The 22,172-nt window shown below is 35.5% G+C and overlaps 1 protein-coding gene across 4 annotated transcripts in view; it reads left to right on the forward strand.

Moving 5' to 3' along the window:
* U2surp (U2 snRNP associated SURP domain containing) overlaps positions 1 to 22,172 on the forward strand; it is a 59,427-nt gene that overhangs the window by 17,117 nt on the left and 20,138 nt on the right. The window contains exons 5-20 of one of the 4 annotated variants that reach the window (XM_008850974.3): positions 2,250 to 2,364; positions 2,810 to 2,943; positions 3,865 to 3,932; positions 4,441 to 4,535; positions 4,618 to 4,653; positions 4,738 to 4,820; positions 6,487 to 6,652; positions 7,416 to 7,627; positions 8,530 to 8,573; positions 11,567 to 11,671; positions 13,086 to 13,152; positions 13,231 to 13,394; positions 15,233 to 15,395; positions 15,796 to 15,875; positions 18,662 to 18,749; positions 20,455 to 20,577. In XM_008850974.3, coding sequence (XP_008849196.1) covers positions 2,250 to 2,364; positions 2,810 to 2,943; positions 3,865 to 3,932; positions 4,441 to 4,535; positions 4,618 to 4,653; positions 4,738 to 4,820; positions 6,487 to 6,652; positions 7,416 to 7,627; positions 8,530 to 8,573; positions 11,567 to 11,671; positions 13,086 to 13,152; positions 13,231 to 13,394; positions 15,233 to 15,395; positions 15,796 to 15,875; positions 18,662 to 18,749; positions 20,455 to 20,577 — 1,743 coding nt within the window. The remainder of the gene's footprint in view (positions 1 to 2,249; positions 2,365 to 2,809; positions 2,944 to 3,864; positions 3,933 to 4,440; positions 4,536 to 4,617; positions 4,654 to 4,737; positions 4,821 to 6,486; positions 6,653 to 7,415; positions 7,628 to 8,529; positions 8,574 to 11,566; positions 11,672 to 13,085; positions 13,153 to 13,230; positions 13,395 to 15,232; positions 15,396 to 15,795; positions 15,876 to 18,661; positions 18,750 to 20,454; positions 20,578 to 22,172) is intronic. The other 3 variants (XM_008850975.3, XM_029554977.1, XM_029554978.1) reach the window with 3 other exon arrangements.

The following is a 22,172-nucleotide window of genomic DNA, read 5'->3' on the forward strand; positions in this document are numbered from 1 at the left end:
CTTGGAGGACAGAAGAGGGTGTTGGATCCCCTGGAACTGGAGTTACAGATGGTTGCTAGCCACTGTTTGGGTGCTGGGAACTGAACCTGGGTTTCTGAAAGAGCAGCCAGTGCTCTTAACCACTGAGCCATCTCTCCAGCCCCGAGTATTTGTGGTTTTGGTCTTGCCATTATGTAACAAATAATGATATTGTGGATACTGCTATACATAGGTGCCTTTTTTTTTTTTTTTTTAATGTCTTTAGGATATATTCCTAGAAATGAGAAGTGAGATTATTGGGTTGAACCATAGTGACTAAAAGTAGTTTTACTGTGTTTGTCATTGTCCAGCTGCTCTCTTAGGGCAGAGACATTGTGTTTCCTGTTGGTATGGATGATTTCCGGTTTTTGCATACACTGCAAGTGGAGGAATTCGCTGCAGGAGTTCCTGCCAGTCTGCTGTGTGGAAAATAGGATCTCAGTGTGGTTTTAAATTCACAATTCTTTTTGTTTGGTTTGTTTTCTTGTCTTTATGAGGCAGTGTCTCCCTGAAGCCCCAGCTGGCCTGGAACTTGCTATGTAGATCAGGCTGGCCTTGATCTCACAGAGATCCACCTGCCTCTGCCTCCAAGTACTGGAGCTATCACCCTGCTCAAATAGCAGTTCTTTCGTTAGGAGTAAAGTTGTGCGGTGTCCCCCCTCTCTCTTATTTTCTTGTTTTCTTTTTAGTTTCCTTCTGATTTTATTCTTCCTTTTAAAAACTCTTGTTAAATAATCAGATTTGTCAGTCTTTCCTTAGGAATTCTGTGGTTGGTTATTTATTTATTTTCCCTAAATTTTCTTAACAGTACTTGCCTGGTTTCATTGTTAAGAAAATCAAATATTATTTATGTAGTTTTCTTGGTAAAAAGAATTGATTATGTTCATCTTTTTCCAAATGAGTGAGTATCCATTATCCCTGTATCGCTTATTAAAAAGTCCATGTTTTGCCACTGATTGGAGATACTCCTTTTATTGGTATATTGAATCCCTTTATTGGGATACTTACTCCTTTTATTGAATAGTAAATTGCTACATGCTATTGACTGTATTTCTTATTTGTTCTATGATTTTGTTTTTGAGGCAGAGTCTTTATGTAGCTCAGCCTGGCCTGGAACTCTCTGTCCTCCTACTTCTATCCCCAAAGTGCTGGAATTATAGGTGTGGCTAGCCATTCTTGCCTTTTTTTCTTTTTCTTTTTTTTGGGACAAGACAAGGTTTCACTGTGTAGCTCCGGCTGAACTGGAGCTCACAGACCAGACTGAACTGGAACTCATAGATCTGCCTGCCTTTGCCACCTGAGTGCTGGGATTAAAGGTCTGTGCCACCATGCCTGGCTTTGGCTTGGTGTTCTTCATAAATACTTTGGAGACATTTAGATGGTCTGTAACTGAAAATGTTAAGGTTCTTCTGTGATTATTATTTTTTTAATGCCATGTCAAGAGTACATACTGTAGCTTCATTTTTATTATATATTCAGTGATTTGCAAACAGAATCTTTATATTTGATGAATTTAAGTTATCATGCCTTGGAAAACTTATTCAATAGTAATAGGATAATACACTTTCATACTCAAGTTGACTTACAGTTTGGTCCTCAAATTTTCTTTAAATAAATATTTGTTAACCTATATGTGGCGAGTTCTGTTTCTATAAATTTCCAGTAAATGAGCAAAGCCTCTTTTAGCTTCACTATTAATTAGTATCTAATATCTACCAAGGATTGGGTATTAAAATTACTTAACTTGGGAAGGAAGAGATTTCATCTACATTGTTTCTTAATGAATTTACTCTGTTAAGTAATTTTTAAACCAGGCATGGTGGCCAAGGACTCGATGTTATTAGAATTGTGAAGGGAAACCTTTCATCTACATTATTTAATTTTTGTTTTATAAGATGGGCTCTCCCTGGCCTGGCTGGACCTCACTGTATACCAGGCTGGCCTTGATCTCATAGATACCTTCCTGCCTCTGCCTCCCAGGTGCTGCAGTTGAAGGCATATGCCACCATGCCAGCTTCATCTACGTTATTTCTTATGAACATAACTCTGCCAAAGTAGTTGTTAAGCTGGGGTGCTGGTGCACGCCCTTGATCCCAGCACTCTGGAGGCAGAGGCAGGCAGATCTCTTGAGTTCCAGGCCAGCCAGGGACACATGGTGAGATTCTGTCACAAAATAAAACCCAAACAAACAAAATAATTTTTCTGTTACTAATCTTTTGTTACATATTTAGGAGGATGAAAAGGCTGCTGCTGAAATTTATGAGGAATTTCTTGCTGCTTTTGAAGGAAGTGATGGTAATAAGGTGAAAACATTTGTTCGAGGAGGGGTTGTTAATGCAGCTAAAGGTAAGTCCAGTATTACCGTTCTTGAACAGATCCCGAGTCAAATGGTTGGGTGACTTATAGGTTAATTATGGAAATAGTTCCACTTTGAATTTCACATTTCTTTTCTATCAGCACCCTCTGGTGGTTAAACTAATTAGCAAAACAAATGGCCAAATACAGATTAATGAGATACTAAATGTGATTACTGTGGAGTGATGAAGGCACTATTAAAAAATATCTTTTAAGTTTTGAAACAGTATGTTATAGAAATTTTAGTGTATTTCATAGTTTTGCTTTAAAGTGATTAAATTGTGATTTTTTTTTTTCAGGGTAGGATAGTATTTGAATGTAATTTCATATGCACAATAACATTTTAATATTAAAGCTTCTTAATAATTTTTATTTAAATAAAAACAGTGAAGCCACATGATTTAAAGTCAGTTTTACAACAACATTTATATTTCAGATGAACATGAAACAGATGAAAAACGAGGTAAAATCTATAAGCCATCTTCAAGATTTGCAGATCAGAAAAACCCTCCAAATCAGTCATCCAATGAAAGACCGCCATCTCTTCTTGTGATAGAAACGAAAAAACCTGTAAGACATTATTAAATAATTGAACATTTACTGTCTGCCAAAGATGATACTGCCAATGATACTTTTGAGTACATCCCCTGTAAGGAAATTTTTATGGTTTTATAAGTTTTGGGGTAGGTGTTGAGTTTTGCTGTTATCTGACTCAGTAATTCATGTAGATGAGAAGTAATAGATAAGGGCATGCAGTTGATAATATTTTTGAACATTTCTTACGGTATTCATATTATGTATATTGCAAGTCAGAAGTTGCCTATACTTTGGTTGCAAATGTAAGATAATATGATTGTCTATTCTAAACATTTTTGAACCAAGATATTAAAATTATTAACAACATGTACTATGTGTTTCTCAGCATGGTTTAGGAGCTTTTAAGAAATTACTGTCAGAGCTAATGTCACTCTTTTAAATGTTTTTGATGGTTAAGGAATTTTTTACTCTTTTAGAAGTAGGATTTTTGGGCTGGGTGTGGTGGTGCAATCTTTAATCCCAGCACTCAGGATGCAGAGGCAGGTGGATCTCTGCGAATTCAAGGTCAGCTTGGTTGACATAGGGAGACCCTGTCTCAAAAAGACCAAAAATAAAAGGATTTTCACAGGACACAGTAGATTTATAAATGTGGAATCAGACTTGGAGCCACATACGGTGAATAAGTGTGATTACATTTGAATACTGAGACTAAGTTTTCTTGTGGCTTTTAGGAGATCTCTGAAAGCACTTTAAAAATAGGTTTGTTGAGGTGTAATTTACATAGCACAAAAATTCACCCCAAATGTATATAATTAGGTGGGTTTTTTAAGCGTATTGCCAGTTGTTCAAAAATTGCAGTTCTGCAGTTTTAAAACATTTTTATCACCCCAAAATAAATCAATAATTTCATTTAATCTTTTTTGTTTCAACTATAACTTGTCTTGATTTTCATAGCCACTGAAGAAGGGGGAGAAAGAAAAGAAAAAAAGCAATTTGGAACTCTTCAAAGAAGAATTAAAACAGTAAGTTTTCTATGGAGAACTAACTATCATAGATATATTGAACTGATACTTACAGATACTGGTATGCATGCTAGTTATTGTTAGCTAGCTTGCGATGAGCTTGTTGTAGATACAGATGATAGAGTATGTTTGAAAGTGAGCAGTCATTCAATCATTGTCTTATGTTGTTTGCTTGCAACATAGAGATTTAATTCAGTTGATTTATTTCTTGGCTGGAATACAATATGCTCACCAGGGTAGGAGTTGAGATGTCATCAAACCTAATAAGAAACAACAAATGCAGGCAGTAGTTTAATATCCAATTTCTTGTCACCCCAAAAAGGGCATTGTTTTCCATGGGAGATTAATAGAAATTTGCCCATTCCTCTCATGTAGTTGAGGAACTCCCTAATCTTGGTTATCATTACTGGTAATTACAAATATATCAAGTGACTTAAAGTTGATAAGTAAAATAAGCTCTGTTATTAAATGTGAGTGGCTTACTCTTGATAATAAAATTTCTCAACAGAATTCAAGAAGAACGTGATGAGAGACATAAAACAAAGGGCAGATTAAGTCGATTTGAGCCTCCTCAGTCAGATTCTGATGGGCAGCGTCGTTCTAGTAAGTGACATTTACTTTAATGTGCATATTTATGATGAATAATTCTAAAAATTAAGAGTTCTTCTCTTTTTTTCTCTTTAAGTGGACGTGCCTTCAAGAAGAAATAGATCATCTGGTGGTAATACAGTTTTTTGCTTTTTTAATTAATAGAAATTGTCCACTTTGTATTTTGCAGGTTATAATTTTTTTTTTCTCCTTGTAGTTCTTGATGATTATGCACCTGGCTCACATGATGTAGGTGATCCAAGTACTACTAATTTATACCTTGGAAACATTAACCCACAGGTAATGTTAGTAAAATAAAATAAGTACTGACCTTTATGTTTTACTTTTTTGAATGAAAGGCTGCTTTGTTAGACAATTTAAAAAATAAAGTCAAGATTCTGAAGTTGGCAAATCTGAAGGAATTTGACAGCATTTAGTAATTGTCTCATAAACTTGGAACTTGGAGCTTACTGGTAGGACCCAAATTGTTTTACTACACACATTCCTTTTTTTTAGTGTATAAATTTTTATTTTATGTGTATGAGTGTATTGCCTACATGTAGGTAGGTGCACCCCTGTCATGCAACGTTCATGGAGGGCAGAAGAGGGTGTCGGATCCCCTGGAACTGGAGTTAATGGGGACGGTTGTTAGCTGCTGTGTGGGTGCTGGAATTTGAACCCATGTCTTCTGCAAGAACAGCCAGTGTTCTTAACCACTGAGCCATCTCTCTAGCCCCCCTGTGTTTTTTTAAATTTTCCATAATCTTTGCTTGAGTAGTCCAGTTCTTCAACTTTATCATCCAGTGTTGGTATTCTGTTTTCCATTTTGTTCATTTTATTGGTGAGGCTTTCCCGTGTATAAATTTTTATTTTATGTGTATGAGTGTATTGCCTACATGTAGGTAGGTGCACCCCTGTTGTACAATGCCCACAGGTCAGAAAAGGGCATCGGAGTCCCTGAAACTGGAGTTACGGACAGTTATTAGCCATCATGTGGGTGCTAGGAATCAACCCTGGTCCTCTGTAATAGCAGCCAGTGCTTAACTGCTGAGCCATCTCTAGCCCTGTTTTGCTACACATTCTTGAAGACTTGGCTCCCTTTATAGTAACTGGACTGTATTCTGAAATCTTTCACTAGGTGCCAGTTCTATTATTTATTTTTAGCAAATCAGTGAGGGGCAGTACTCTTGAGAGCAACTCTTTCTGATGAGGAGTTTCCTTCCTTTTGAGTTCCCTAGTTCCCTTTTCTTTATTCTCTTCATAACAGTAAACTAGTATTTGTGCTTTTGCCTTATTTAAAATTGTTTTCTTGTTTTTTGAAACAGGGTCTTGCTAAGTAGCCCAGGCTAGCCTAGAACTTGATATCCTCCTGCCTCACTTCTCCTGTGCTGGAATTGCAGCCTGTGCCACTATACTGGCTTTTTAAAATTCTTCTCCTGGCTTCACTATTGTTATTATGTATTTAGGGCATTTGGAGGTTACAAACGTTTTCTGTTTAAAATATTAGGCTTTTGACCTATTGTCTGTTTACTATTTTCTATTCTATTTTACACTGGTAGATGGGTGCTGGAAAGAGAAGTGACGGAGCTTTGTTTTCATCACCACCAAATATACTCTTTAACTTAAATGTTGCTTGAAATGCTGTTGAATTCACAAACTACTACTGTCAAACAAAGTTTTAGATTCTAGGATCTTAAAATGGGAAGAAGAGAATTTAAAATATGCCTTTGGTTTCTGCAGCTCTGTAGACTTGGAACCCTAGCAGCTTATTTAAATAGAATTTTCCTTATATGAAAATATTGTGAACTGCTTAGGAGGGCAGGGTTTGTATGTATGCAGAATTCCTAATACTTGAATATGATATTATAGCATTAAAATGTTGCTTTTCATTTTGTAAAAATAACTTCGCTTTCTGTATACATAGAATTTTTTGTGGTTTCTTTTTTTTTTCCCCCTTCATCAATAGATGAATGAAGAAATGCTGTGCCAAGAATTTGGAAGATTTGGACCATTAGCTAGTGTAAAAATTATGTGGCCTAGAACTGACGAAGAAAGAGCAAGAGAAAGAAATTGTGGCTTTGTGGCCTTTATGAATAGAAGAGATGCTGAAAGAGCTTTAAAAAATTTAAATGGTAAGGTTCTCATTCATTTCTAGATTCTAGTTAGACAGTTCTTTGGTTTGGAAATTTTAATTATTTTTAGTTTTTTATTTTTTGAGAATTTCATATATGGCTACAATATTTACATCATTTCACCCCTCTCTTTCCCCTCTGGAGCCCCTTCAACTCTTACCCCCCATTCCCTCTCAGTTTCATGACCGCTTTTATTATGGTTTTATATATATAAATATATTTATATGTACCCACACATATCCTGCTGAGTTCATTCAGTGGTGCTCATAAGTACACGTTTAAGGCTGATCACAGGATTGGATAACCTATCAGGGGGACTTGTCCCTGGAGAAAACTGATTTTTTATATATATAGTAAGCTTATAAAATATATATATCACATGACTATGACTTTTCTAGACATCCTATTATTAATCTCTCCTTTCTCCTTCTTCCTGTTTTACTCTTCCTCCTTGGTAAAGTGATGTGCCCTTGTAAGCCTCATCCTTCCCATTTCCCTCTTTATAGCACCTGTGTCCTACCAACCTCTTGTAGAACTCCTTCTTCCCCCATGATCCCTTTCTCCTTTCCTGGCTTCTGCTGTTGCTTTGGGTTATACTCAACGTCTAAAGATTCAAGCTTGGGTACCCAAATTATTTATAAAAACTCTAGTGAGAGTTTAGATAAAATTGGAAAGGCTACAAAGAAAATTTAATTCAAGTCACCAGGAATACTTTTCTTCTAAGGTTTGCAAAAATAACTTTCTCATTTTTCTTTCTTTTTAGGAAAAATGATAATGTCGTTTGAAATGAAGTTAGGTTGGGGTAAAGCTGTACCTATTCCTCCACATCCAATATACATTCCGCCTTCTATGATGGAACATACGCTTCCCCCTCCTCCGTCCGGACTGCCTTTTAATGCTCAGCCTAGAGAGCGATTAAAAAACCCCAATGCTCCCATGTTACCACCACCTAAAAACAAGGAGGACTTTGAGAAGGTAATTTTAAAAGTGTACATAAGGCTGCATCTAATTTGTAAATACTAAATTTGTGATAGTGTTTTTCAATTTTATAGAAATGTGTGTTACTTTGTTTGGCAACTCTTAAATAAATAGATGTGTTCCCTGCCTTAGCCCATGGAAATCCTGTATTGAACTAGTAGGTCATATTTTATTTGTGGCTACCATTCTTGACCACTTGCTAAGCTTTCTCCCCCTTTATCCAGTGTTGTATCCCGGTTTGCTTAAGTTCAGTATCTGAATTTACTTTGTTCTGAGAAAGTGACAGTTTTTATTTGGCTAAGTGACTTTTCAATTAGACCACCTAAATAGTTAAATTGTTGGGATGGCAGCAAGCTTAGTTTTCAAGGTCTTGAGGTATTGGACTATTTGACAGCATATATGGTATTTTAAAAATAGTTAATCTAGTAAAAGCAAAGGGTGAGTATTTTTCTTTAGTAAACATAAAACCAACTTAATTTCAAGTTATAAGAATTTGTTGGTTCTGTTATGAGTTAATTACACTTAAAATGACAGGGCTGGTTTTAAAGGCTTGGGAACAAAGTAGCAAACTGTATGGTCGGAAGCAAACAGTTAATTACTTCACAAATTAAAATCTTTATCTGATAATTCTCAGTGTAGTACCGATTTCAGTGCATTGATGTGCATTCTGACAGGAATGTTCTGAGTCTTTGCTTTTGGTGAACATTAATTGTTCACTGAACACATCCATTTGCATTTATGTAATTGCTTAGTGTATAATTACTTCAAATGCAGTGATTGCCTGCAAAACTTGTGATTAGATGTGTAGTATTTTCAATGCATATGTATATTTTTGCTTGTTACTTGTTAACAATACTCACATATTCTATGTTTATTATCTGATGTGACTTCATATACAGACTCTGTCGCAAGCCATAGTCAAAGTGGTTATCCCAACAGAAAGGTACATGTTTTTCTTTATTATTACTGATCTAAATATAGACAATATCCCCTTCTGAATTGAAAAAAAAAAATGGTGTTGAGGAAAAGGTACTATCTTGACTGAGCAATGGTTCCTTCCCAGTACTTTTTAGGGGGGATATTTAAAATTTAAATTAGTATACTTTGCGATTTTATGCCCAATTTTTTGTTTTTATTGTTAGAGAGAGGTTTTTTAGCTTTAGAAGTTAGAATATGTTAAATAGATTAATGTGAAGTTGTTGGTCTAATAATGTTAAACTATTGTGAGAGAAAAATAGGTGTTTTAAATAAAATGTGTCTTAAATTTTAGGTGTTACAATATATTCCTTTCTCTTGGTTTCTGAATTTAATATACATTTAATATACAACATTGGTTTTAGATAATACTGGATGTAGTTTTTTTTTTTTTCTAATTGATTTTAAGAAGAATTTCCAAGTGTTTACAATGGACAATGGACATATTAGAAACTTTTTATTCATAGTAACAAAGGCATTTGGATCTCTTTATTTTTCTTTCTTCCTTTTTTTTTTTATTTTTAAGTATACTGTTAATGAAGAACAGTTCGTGCTATAGGTTTGCTCTTGCTCAGTCAAGCTAAGCCTTTTCCCAAACACAGGAACACAACACTGGTTGAATAATAAATGAACACAAAAGAATACCAAATTCTCTTTGACATTGGCCTTGGTGAGCAACACCAGCTGAACTGTCTGCGGCAGCGGGGGACCAGAAAAACATCATGGGATGGATTGGGAAAGTATACAGTTTTTGACCAGACATTGGTACGATCGACTCCAATAACTGTGGTTTATTATAACTGAGAGACATTTTTTTTGTTGTGATTGCCCAGAATAAGATAATTACTGCTTTAAAATAAAATAATGCACTTTTAAATATAACATTTTTGTACTACACTGTTTTATTCTGAAAAGCCATTTTTAAATAAGAAAATTACATAATCCTTAAGGGAAGAGTATGATTACAAAAATTCTTTGACCTTGAATTCAAGTTAGCAGCAACTAATTGTCAGATTTTGATTTTAAGTAATAAACTTGTGATTTTATAAAATATAGATTTTATCAGTTACAAGCCTGTTTAAAACTATAGTGGGTTATTTTTCCACTGATAAAACATTCACAGTAAAAGTAATTTTTGTAACATTAAAAAACATGTCCAGCAGTAGCTTTACATATCACTCAGCTTATTTCTAAACAAAATTTTGTGTATATATTTTGCTGAAAGAGTTTTTGACTCATCATTAGAATGAATCCTTTAATTTTAAACTTGATAAACCATTTTTTTCATCTATCTTAAATAACTTAAGTCAAGTTGCTTTTTACTTGATTAAATTTCTGCATATATAACATTTATCTCCCTAGTAAATGGTCATATGTATCATGATAAGCACATAAGATTTCCCTTAGTTTTAATTTGGCTCAAACCATGGGAATTTTGGAACTGAATAACTGCATTATCGCCCTTCAAAATAATGTCAGTAGCTACATGGAAGCCAAGAGCTCATTCTCATTGGGTATCAAGTACTGTGTATTTACAAAGCAATTAATATTTTTGTGAAGGAAAAATAATTTTTCATTTAAAATTAAGTGATTTGTTCTAATAATTTAAGATTGATAGTTTTAAATGTATAGGTTCCCCTTTGTAAAGATTTAAATCTCCAAATTTTTTTTTGATCTTTAGAATTAATTTTTTCTACTATGTAGAAATAATAGTATCTGTTTAAGTAGGCTTGTTTGAAAACTAAGAAAGTATAGTCAAGAAGAGATTATTTTACTGTTCAGGTACTTTGAAGCAAAGTATTATAAAGTAAAAAAAAAAAATCTTGTCTTCTATATATATGTGCTAGCAGTTATATGGACTTAGTTTGAGGAGAGACTACTAAGGATATAATTTAGTGTGTCTTATACCAAGAGCCAATATCCTTTTGCTTTTTCCAGTCATTACTTGCCAACTTTGTACTACTGGGGGACTGGTGAAAGAATTCAAGAGCAGCTTATAAATAAGGAAACTTGAGTCATTTTTGTCTGACACCATAATCAATGTCTGAAATTATGTTTGGAGTCTTTGGAGATTTTAGTTCCAGATTTTAAAAAAGAAAGATTTCTTATGAATCCAACCTATAAAGTGACTATAGTGAATCATTAGTCATGTCTTAAATATTTTGGGCTTAAATATTGGAAGATGACCATTAGAGAAAATGGGTACCTCACCATGTCCCCTATTTTGGAAAGTGTAGGATTCTGTGTGCATATGGCTTTGGCAATGTAATTTCTTCATTGATAATATACAGGCAGAATTATACATATCATGAATTCTGAACTAGTTTGAAGTATGCTTCAAAGGGATGTTGCCTCATTAAAGGTCAGATTTAATAAAAACTCCATCTGGTGTGTATATGCTAGGAAAACAGGAATTTAGATGGATCTTTTATTAAATCAGGTCTTAAAATTTGTTAATAAGTTTTGCATTTTTGTAAATTATAGTCATGGTTATAACATTACAGTATCATTATGAAAATGCTTGGATTAGGAATATTTTCTTTTAAAGCTGAGTTAGTGAATATATTTTTAGATGGCTGTAAAATACAAATTTTAAGTTGCTGATTTTATATATTTGCAGCTTTCTGATTAGCTGTGATTTATAATTTACTACTCTGTATTTTGAAAATAACATTAAGTGGCAACTAGGAAATTAAATGTATTATATGAGACTATCTTGTGGCTCCCCACCTCCCTTCCCCTCTCCTTCCTTCCCACTCCTTCACCCTCACTGCCCCACTCCTTCTTAATGCACAAGGCCTTAATATATGCTCCAGGTTACTTTTTTGGTATTAAATTCCATGTTAGTCAGCAGAATGATTTTTTTTTTTTTTTCTGCACCATTATAGTAACTTAGGTCAAGTGTAGTTTGATATAGTGGTGGGTCTGAATCCATTTTCTTTAACTGTGTTATTGTTATAGGAATTTACTCGCCCTGATACACCGAATGATAGAGTTTGTTGTACGTGAAGGGCCGATGTTTGAAGCTATGATTATGAACAGAGAAATTAACAATCCTATGTTCAGGTATGCTTTTTTAGAGATTCTGGTAATAAACCTATAACACAAAATTTAGCATTAACTGTTTTTAAGTGTACTTGAATGCCTTCACATTATTGTACAGTCATTACCACCATTCACCAGATATGTTTTCACCTTCCAGAACTAAATCCTATTCCCATTAAAGAGTAACTCTCCATTTCCCTTTTCTTTAAGCCCCTACCTTCTTTGTATTTCTGTGAGTTTGGTTATTCTAGGTTATTTCTTGAGAGTTTTGTCCTCTGGGACTGGCTTATTTCACTTTTTTCTTCAGGATCCATCCATAGTGTAGTTATACACTAAAATTACTTTCACTGGAAGGTTGGGGAGGCCTAAGGAGAAGAGTGAGATAGTCTCACTCAAGTGCTGGAATTTACAGGCATGGGTTACCGTATTTTTTTTTAGGCTGAATAATATTCCAGTGTATAACTATTCTGTACTTTGTCCTTAAGTATATATTTTAAAACTGCTTTTTAGCTCATTTTTTGGTAGTTAAAAATATTTCTAAGAGGGGCCTGGCAATATGCCTTGGTGGGTTGTTGCCAAGCTGAGAACTTGAGTTGATTCTCTGGAACCTACATGGTAGAAGTTGTCCTCTGACACATATGTTGACTGGCATGCATGAGCATGTGCACACATGGGCACACACATACACACAGTACATGTTTAAGCACACATATATTTCCAAGAATAAAATTCTAAAGTCATAAAAGGAATTTTGCAGAAAGAAGTGAGTCTTGGTCTAGAATGTGCTTGGGTCATTTCTTTACCACAAATTGATTTAGTTAGCATTGTCTAGGAGGAAAATAAGTTTTGTTATGCTTTTCATCAGTCATAAGTGAGATGGAATTGTGGAAATGAGTTTGAAAACTGAGAGACATTGATATAATACTCTTTTTTTTTTTTTTTCGCCTTTTTGAGACAGGGTCTCCCCTTGAACTTACAGAGATCCACCTGCCTCTGCCTCCAGAATGCTGGGATTAAAGGCGTGAGCCACCACACCCAGCTGATGTAATATTCTTTTAAGTATTGTAAATCACTGCTTTTGTAATCACGTGTTGAGAAAATCTCTCCATGGTCTAGTAGAGTTTCTGATCTGTTAAATTCAGATAATCCAAAGACTCAGTAAAGTGCACACCTGAGTATTCATGTTGGTTACTAAGGTGCTCTGGGGTAAGAGGATTTTTTTTTTTTCCCCAGGGATCTTTGCTTTTGGTATTCTTTAGAACTAAATAGGCAAGTAGTATTTCTCATTTGTTAATATGTAATTGAAGATAGCTCTTTTTTTATCTTAAGATTTTAAATTAGTTTACAAGCAGCCAGCCTTGGTAACAGTGTCACAAAAGTAGGGAGCTGTCTCTTCGGGAATGTAATGTTGAATGTTTTTGTTTGTTTTGTTTAGGTTCTTATTTGAAAACCAGACACCAGCCCATGTTTACTACAGGTGGAAACTTTATTCTATTCTGCAGGCAAGTAGAAGTAATTACTTTGTTAATTTAAACTCTGAGTTTTAGACCGTTTTAATGACTTTTTTGCACATTTATTAGGGAGATTCTCCAACTAAATGGCGGACAGAAGATTTTCGTATGTTCAAAAATGGATCATTTTGGAGGCCCCCACCATTAAATCCCTACCTACATGGAATGTCAGAAGAGCAAGAAACAGAAGCTTTTGTAGAGGAGCCTAGTAAAAAGGGCGCTCTCAAGGAAGAGTAAGAGTGTCTTCTCTCTGTTACGTGTGCAGAAAGGTTGCTTTGATGGTTGCCTTCATTAGCTGTCTTGCTGTGACTTTTTGACAGTAAGATAAAATGGTGTTTTCACTTGTGAATGTTTAAAAGTGATAAGTTTATCATATGTTTTATATAGTTTTAGGCATCTTGGTAAATACAAGTAAGTATTCTATTGATTTTGATCTCGAAAAAATCAGCGATCATCTCTTAAACTTAGTTGAAGGTGTGCGCCACCACGCTCGGCTGATGTAATATTAAGTATTGTAAATTTTTTCTTTAGCATTGCAATATTTCAGATTCTTACAGAAATTATCGAAAGACTGTTAGAAACCTTACTTAAATGCAGTGTAAAAGAGGGGAAATTACTGTGCAGCTAGTGAAGTCAGATGTTGATTATGCGAAGTCTTTCCATAGAGTTTGTGTATGTGGTGGGCTATGAGATGGCACCTATGAAAACATTAGTATAGCACTCACTCAGCACTAGTATAGTGCATTAGTCACATTTAAAAACAGAAATATATTTAGTTAAGTGTTTAGAGGTTCTCTATACCTCATGAAAAAATTGGCTAAAAGAATTTGTAGCATATATTATTATATACTTAATTGCATCGTGTATAAGACTTAATGCTACCTCAGCACATTGTGAAAGTGTTTGCTAATAAAGTCTTGTTTTATTTTTTATTTATTTTTATTTTTTAATGTGTATGAATGTATTGCCTGCATACATGGCAGTGCCCACAGAGGACAGATAGGGGCATCAGATCCCCTGGAACTGGAGTTATGCACGGTCATTAGCCTCCATGTGGGTCCTGGGATTTGAACCCAGGTCCTCTGGAAGAGCAGCCAGTGCTCTTAACTGCTGAACCATCTCTCCAGCCCACTAATAGAGTCTTATAGTTGTTGAGTGTATTTTGGGGGGGGAGTGCTGCATGTGTTGGCCAAGCATGCTTGTGGAAGTCATTACAACTTGCAGGAGGCTGGAGGCTGTTCTTTCCTTTTACCATGTGGGTCCCAGGGATCAAACTGAGGTTGCCAGGCTAGGTGACAAGCACCTTTACTTGCGGTGATATCTTACTGGCCCTGTAAATAAAGTTTTATTGAAACGCAACTGTGCTTGCTGCTTGACATGTTGTTTAGGGCTGTCTTGGTATTATAGCAATAGAGTAACTGTGTGTGACCATGTGATCTACAGGACTTAAAATATTTACGATTTTGTCCTTTTCAGAAAAAGCTTGTGCTACCTAATTCCTTATGAAAGTGTTAACATAATACTTACTTTCAAAAGAGAATAAAGAAATTGAAGTTCTTTTTCAGTGTAATAGGATAATAGGTGTGGGATACTTGTGGAACTTAAAAAATGTCCATAATTTCAAATTTACTTTTTAAATTTAAAAAATTGCTACAATCCTTTGTCGGTTTCAAAAAAAGTATTCTCTATATAAACTCTTAAAAATAACAAATTTGGGGACTGGAGAGATCACTCAGTGGTTAAGAGCACTGGCTGTTCTTACAGAAGTCTAATCCCCGCACCCACATGCAGGTAACAGTGATCCATAACTCCAGTTCCAATGTCCTCTTCTGTCCTCAGGCACTGCACAACATGGGTGCACTTATACACAAGCAGACAGAATACTCATACACATAAAAAAGAAAAATAAATAAAAATCAAAAAATTTTTGAGGAACTGAACAAAATTCAGTTTTAAATTATTTGAGTAGGTCTTAAATTAGTTTTTGTGAGGTAAACATGGTAAGTACTAAGCTATTATGGCATTTGGAATTTTATGTTTAAATATTTATAAGTGGACATTTTATATTCAGACAGAGGGACAAATTAGAAGAAATCTTGCGAGGATTAACTCCAAGAAAAAATGATATTGGCGATGCCATGGTTTTCTGTCTTAATAATGCTGAAGCTGCTGAAGAAATAGTGGATTGCATTACTGAGTCATTGTCTATCCTAAAGACTCCTCTTCCCAAAAAGGTATGGGGAGATAATAGTTGACTTTTTAAAATTAGAGTTAGCAGGCTCGATCACTGTCCCGCTAGAATTAGCTTTTTTTTGGTTTTTTTTTCGCATGAAGAACTTGACTGATGAAATCTTTCCTATACAGTCTTACTTTCCTTCTACTTGTGAAACTTGTCATAGTTATTGGTATACAAGTTATCAACATTTAAAATGTAAATGAATTAATAGGTTTTATTCCTGTTAAAATCATGGTTGTAGTGGTACTAGATTTCATATAACTAGTAATTAGTTGTGATTGTTAAATTATATCTAAATATTAGCCTTCTGTTAACTGATTCAAGGAATGAGTAAACAGATTTTTTTCCAGGTATACTATTGGCTAATGTTTTCATTTTTGACCCATTTTATATTATAGATTGCCAGATTATATTTGGTTTCTGATGTTTTATACAACTCTTCAGCCAAAGTTGCCAATGCTTCCTATTACAGAAAATTGTAAGTATAATGATACAAACTGATACTCCTGAAATGAAATATTAAGAGGATTGTTTTGTTAGCATCCTTCATTAGTAAGAAATAATTTAAAGGGCCAGCGAAATGGCTCAGCCAGTTAATATGCTCACCATGCAAGCCTGGCAACCTGAGTTTGATCCCAGGGACCCTTGTAAAGGTGGAATGAGAGAACCACATAGTAGTCCTCTGACCTCTACTCGAAATCCTTCCAGTTGTGCTAAAAAAAATTTTTTTAATTAAAAGAAATAATTTTAACCCATTTAGTAGAATTTTTAAAAAATAAATTTGTAGTTACTGAAATAAACCAGTATGAGCTAAATTATTTGTGTGGGGTTTTTTTTTTGAAAAAATGTTTTGTTTTTCTGTTTTTTTTTTCTTTTTAATGGCATTTTTATGCGTGTGAACAGCATGACATGCAAATGGAGGTCAGAAGACAGCTTGCAGGAGTTGGTTGTCTCCACCATGTGAGTCCTGGACATTGAACTCAAGTTAGTCAGGCTTGACAGCAAGTGCTTTTACCTACTGAGCCATCTTGCTGGCCCTTGATTTATTTTTTTGAGACTGGATCCACTTTGTAGTCCAGGCAGTCTAGATACAGCTCAGGCTAGAGTCAGGCTTACCTTGGATTTGCAGTGGCCCTCTTGCCTCAGCCTACCGAGTGCTGAGATGATAATATGAGCCATCATGCCTGGTAGTTTTTGTCTTAAATATTGATAGTAGAGCTAGTACTTGGAGTTTACAATTGTTTTTATTTGCCTGTTTAGGTACTCTATAATAAGCTTAAGCAGTATAAATATGTCAAAAATAAAGGAAAAAAACAAAGATAAAACAACATTGTTTTTATCTGATCATCATTGTGTTGATTAACTCTTACTGTTAATGTTTTCTAAAGCAATAGGAAGTAATACTGATACATTGTAATTCATATGGAAATCTTCAGTTCCATATAGCTCCCCTCTATATTTATTATGTGGGTCGGACTCAGGGAAAGGCATTGATGCTGAAAGGAAATTTAGAAATGCCAGTCATTTGGTTGAGTGCTTGCTTGTTGTGGGGAAGCCCTGGGTTTCATCCCCAGCACCACCTAAAACCAGGTGTGGTGGCACACACCTGTAATCTCAGCACTCCAGAGGTGGATTCTGGAAGATCAGGAGCTCAAGGCCGTCCTAACCTACATAGTGAGGAATTGACTATGGACTGTGTTGCATTTTAGTCCATTTTGTCCCCAGCTCTAAAGTTTCTCTGACTCTTTTTTTTCTTCAACTTCACACCTTGCCCACCAACATTTTTTTTTAGTTGATTGCTTTTTATTTTATGTGTATGAGTATTTTGCCTACATGTATATAATTGGACCATGTGTGTGAAGTGCCATGGGAGGCGAGAAGAGAGCATTGGATGCTTTGCACCTGGAGTTAGGGACAGTTGTTAGCCACCATGTGGGTGTTGGGATCTGAACCCAGGAACCCAGGTCCTGCAAGAGCAGCCAGTGCTTCTCCTCCTCTTCCTCCCCTGCCTCCTCTTTTTCTTCTTCCTTCTTCTTTCTTCTTTCGTCTTCATCTTTGTCTTCCTGTAGTTCCAGATGACTTGGAGCTTTTGCTATGTAGACCAGATTGGCTTTGCTCTCACAGAGTTGCTATGTAGGCCAAGCTGGCCTTGATCTCACAGAGATCTGCCTGCCTATGCCTCCTGAGTGCTAGGAATGCCTGGCTAGCCAGCACTCTTAACTACTGAGCCATCTCTTCAGCCCCAATTTTTTTTTTAAGTTTTTTTCTTATGTATGAATGTTTTGTTGCATATATATATATATATATATATATTGCAAGTATATCACGTATGTGCAGTGCCCACAGAGGCCAGAAGAGGATGTCAGATCCCCTGGAGCTGGAGTTACTGCTAAGCTCTCTCTCCAGCTCCCACCAACAATTTTTGCTGATTCTATTTTACAATGTGTCTACACCGTCCTGACTATGGTGGCCCAAGCCACCATAGTCTCCCGTGAATTACAGCAAGAGTCTCTTAACTCATCTCCCCTCTTATATTCCATAGTCTATTCTCGACATGTCATTCGGGTGATCCTGGAGCTGGAGTTACTGCTAAGCTCTCTCTCCAGCTCCCACCAACAATTTTTGCTGATTCTATTTTACAATGTGTCTACACCGTCCTGACTATGGTGGCCCAAGCCACCATAGTCTCCCGTGAATTACAGCAAGAGTCTCTTAACTCATCTCCCCTCTTATATTCCATAGTCTATTCTCGACATGTCATTCGGGTGATCCTTTTAAAACACAAGTCGGGAGCAGAGGATAGCTAGTTGGTAGTGTTTGCTAATATACACAACGCCCTTCAGTTTGATTTTCAGCACTGTATAAAATCAGGTGTGGTGGTATATGCCTGCAGTGCCAACCTCTGGAGGTGTGAGAGGCAGGAGGACCAAGGCAGGAGGACCAAAAGTTCAAGGTCATCTTTGGAGATATATATAAGTTCCAGGTCAACTTGAGTCCTACTTTTACTTATGTTAGTAGGTTTTTTTTCCCTATCTTATATGTCATTTGCCTTTTAAGTTTGCTATTTTATGAAATAAAGTTGACCAGATGACTAAATGCATCCCAAATATAAAGTTGCTTGCTAGTGAAGAAAACTGGCATTTAAAATGTCTTCAGTTTACTTACTCTATAAGCCCAGGAGTGTTTTACATTGCCTAGCATTTTGAAGAGAATGTAAGCTTTTAAACAAATTGTATTTTAAAGAATGTATTGTTTTAATTTCAGTTTTGAAACAAAGCTTTGTCAGATATTTTCAGACCTCAATGCTACCTATCGTACAATTCAAGGCCATTTACAATCTGAAAATTTTAAGGTATGTGTATTTTATTGTTTTTGCTCTGTGTTAAATAGAGAAGGCTAGAAAGGTAAATTAGACAAGCATAAGGTTTAAGAACTTAGATATTTTAGAAATTACTATTTTAAAACTATTTACATTTTACCTTTATTATTAAAAGCACTATGAAACTTAAAAATATTGACTTATGTTATTAGGTATTTTTTAGTTTTGTATGAAATTTTTAATGTTTTTATTAAATTTTTTTAAAAATTACTATTTTTAATGATGCATATGTGGCTATGAGTATGTACATGTGTGCAGGTGCCCGTAGAGGTCGGATCCCCTGGAGTTGGAGTTTGCAGGAAGTTGTGAAATGCTAGATGTGGGTTCTGGGAACTGAACTTGGATCTTATATAAGAGCAGAGCCATCTCTCCAGTCCTATTTAAATATTTTTAATACTTGAGTTGTTTTTACAGAATACATTCTGTGAAATATAGACCATTTGTTTTGTAATAGGTATGTATAATTTGGATCAGGAACATCTATATTTTAGTTATTCATGATTGTTTAGAAAGTGTCTTTAGGGTGTTGGCAGCTCTAGTGTAGCCTATAACTGTAGCCCACCCACTGGCAGCAAGGAATTGCCATTACCCTGGGCATGCTGGGGTGGCAGGGCAACATCTCCCAGGGTCTCTGGAAGAACTTATCGTTTTGGTCTATGTTCCTTTCTCAGAAAATGGGGAGATTGAATCGCCTTAGTGCCATCTACCATAGGAAAGGCCCCACTGTTACCCAATGTGAAGTCATTGTACCATTTAAAACTCGGCATTCACAACTGTGTCCAGGTGCAGAACTTGGCAGAAATTGAGTGTACACCACCAATTTTGTAGTTGGCAGATAAGTGCTGGAAGCTGGCTACTAGCTAAATACCATGTGGGTGCACAAAGGTGGCTTAAGGGTGGCCTTTGATAGTAATTGGGAAATTTGATCTTCAGAAGTTGCATGGGTGACTTAAAATTTCTAGTTTTCAAATATAGATCATAAATACACATTTAATACAGTGAATAATTTGAAGAAACGAGTGTATTCAGTTATTTAAAAAAAAAAAAAACCTCTGAAGCCATAGTCCAGTGTTAAGAAAAAGTCAAAGCCTCCCCCGCAAAGAGAAAACTTTAATAATTGAATAAATGAAGGTACTTTCATTGGAAAAAGACCAAAAATTTTTTTTTTAGCTTGGAAAATGCCCAGTGACCCCCATTATATAGTTGTTCAAACAACGCCACTAAAACTTTTTTATAAGTTTTGATCAAAAGTTATAGCATATAGAAAAGTATATAGAACAGGGAGAGAAAAGTGTTAACCAGAGTTGGGAAATACTTCTGGCTCATGATGAACCCAGGTTAAAACTTGGCTACTTTGGTTTCCAGTCTTCATAAATTACTATGAGAGAATTACTTCAGGATGTGGCTCACATACACCATGAACAACATGAGAGTTCACCTTATTTAATAAGAAGCAGTTGGCCTTTTTACCTATTATTTTTATGGCTTTATTGTGTTTAGTTGGAAGATAGATTGAATTGCCTTAATCTTTTTGAAATGATATGTACAGTTATCCCCACCCCTCCCCAAGTACCTACCAGCTTAAAGGAAAATTCAGCAAATTATGATGGTTATCCTCATGAAATTTGAGGCATACTGCCTCAATGAGTTATTTGCTGTCTGTTTTCTGATTCTTCAGCAACGGGTAATGACCTGCTTCAGAGCATGGGAAGACTGGGCAATCTATCCAGAACCATTTTTGATCAAACTACAAAATATTTTCTTAGGACTTGTAAATATTATTGAAGAAAAGGAAACAGAGGTAGGCATTCTGTACTTAAAAATTGTTTGGGGCAAGGTGAGTGTTAACACATATAACATTTCTTTTTGAGAAATATCTTCTGTTTACCATTAAATAGTGAATATTATGCCAGAGCTCAGGAATCACAATGATATATAATAGGAATTGTCAGTGTTATGACTGTATGTGATTTGATGACATGAAAAGATTTGTGGAGTATTAGTAGAAGACAGACAATATATATAGAAATCCTTTGATTTACAAGAGGTCCCAATAAACTTAACTGTAAGTTGGCTTCCTATTGAGATACCAGTCTGACTGAACCTGGGAGCTTAGCCTAACTTACCTTAAACATGCTCACAGCATTTGTATTAGCCTAATTGGGCAAAAATTATCTAACACAAAACCAGTTTTTAAGTTGTGTTGGGTATCTCGTGTAACTTATTGCTCCTAAATTTCATTGACTAAAATCCTTTTGTCTTTAGAATTTATCTCTTTTTATCACATGGATGATTAGGCTTGGGCTCTTGATCAGATCCCAGAGTTCTTGGATATTTGTAGTAATGCATGTTTTTTGTTTTGTTTTTTTCCTTATTGATAGTTGAAGGCATTATTTCGTCAATTTTGTCCTCCATTCTTGATATTTTTTCTGTGTAGCAGTCTATTGGTGATGCTTTCTATTGTTGTTTTTTGTTTGCTTGGTTTTTGTTTTTAGTTTTTTTACTTTTTAACTTTTGTGTGTGTGTTGTGTACATGTGCAAGTGGGTGCTTGCCACAGTACCAGAGGACAACTAACTCTTGGAAATCATTTCTTCCCTGCCACCTTATAGGATACAGGGATTGAAATCAGATTGTCAGTCAGGCATGTGTCTATATGCCTAGCCATCTCTCTGGCTCTCAGCTGTGTTTCTTATTTTACTTACTGAATTTTTTATATTGTTAGAGTGTTTTCCTATTACTGACTCTGCTCTTTAAGGCCTGTTTTGTATCATTCATTGTTTTTACAAGAAAACTTTTGAGTCTTCATCTGGCATTTTGCCTACTTTAGCATCTCTCCATTAGTACTAGGTGAGGAGTCAGGACCTTTTGGAGGAGTCATATGGTTCATAGTTTGTTCATATTTCTGCATCTTTTAATTTGGCTATCTCCTGGATTGGGGGTGCGGGGTGGGGAGCTTAATGAACAGTCCATTTGAAGGCCCAGTCCCCAGTAACATTCAGGGAGGTTAAAATAAGTTGCTTTTGGAAGAAGTTCTGGAAGTCAGCAAACTGCTTTTGTGTTTTGCCTATACCTTTGCTTCTGCTCTTTCTTTTCCTTCATGAATTTCAGAAGCTTTCTGTTTCTCTCTTTGCGAGTTGATATATTTATTTTTATGTTGCCACTCTGCTTGAGTAACTGCTAGCTAGTCTGCCATCTTCTCAGACTCTTGTTTGTTTCTTCAGTGTACCATTGGCCTTTGTACATATTCCTCCCCTCTTTCTGGAACTTCTGTGTTATCAGCTCTCAGACTGAGTATAACTTTAGGGTGTCTTTTTTGACTTGTAAGGTGGTGTGATATGCCCTTTTTATTTATATATGTATTATTGCAATTATCTTAATTTTCTGACACTTCCTCC

Source organism: Nannospalax galili, unplaced genomic scaffold, assembly GCF_000622305.1.
Source record: "Nannospalax galili isolate Female #2095 unplaced genomic scaffold, S.galili_v1.0 scaffold506, whole genome shotgun sequence".
Lineage (NCBI taxonomy): Eukaryota > Metazoa > Chordata > Mammalia > Rodentia > Spalacidae > Nannospalax > Nannospalax galili.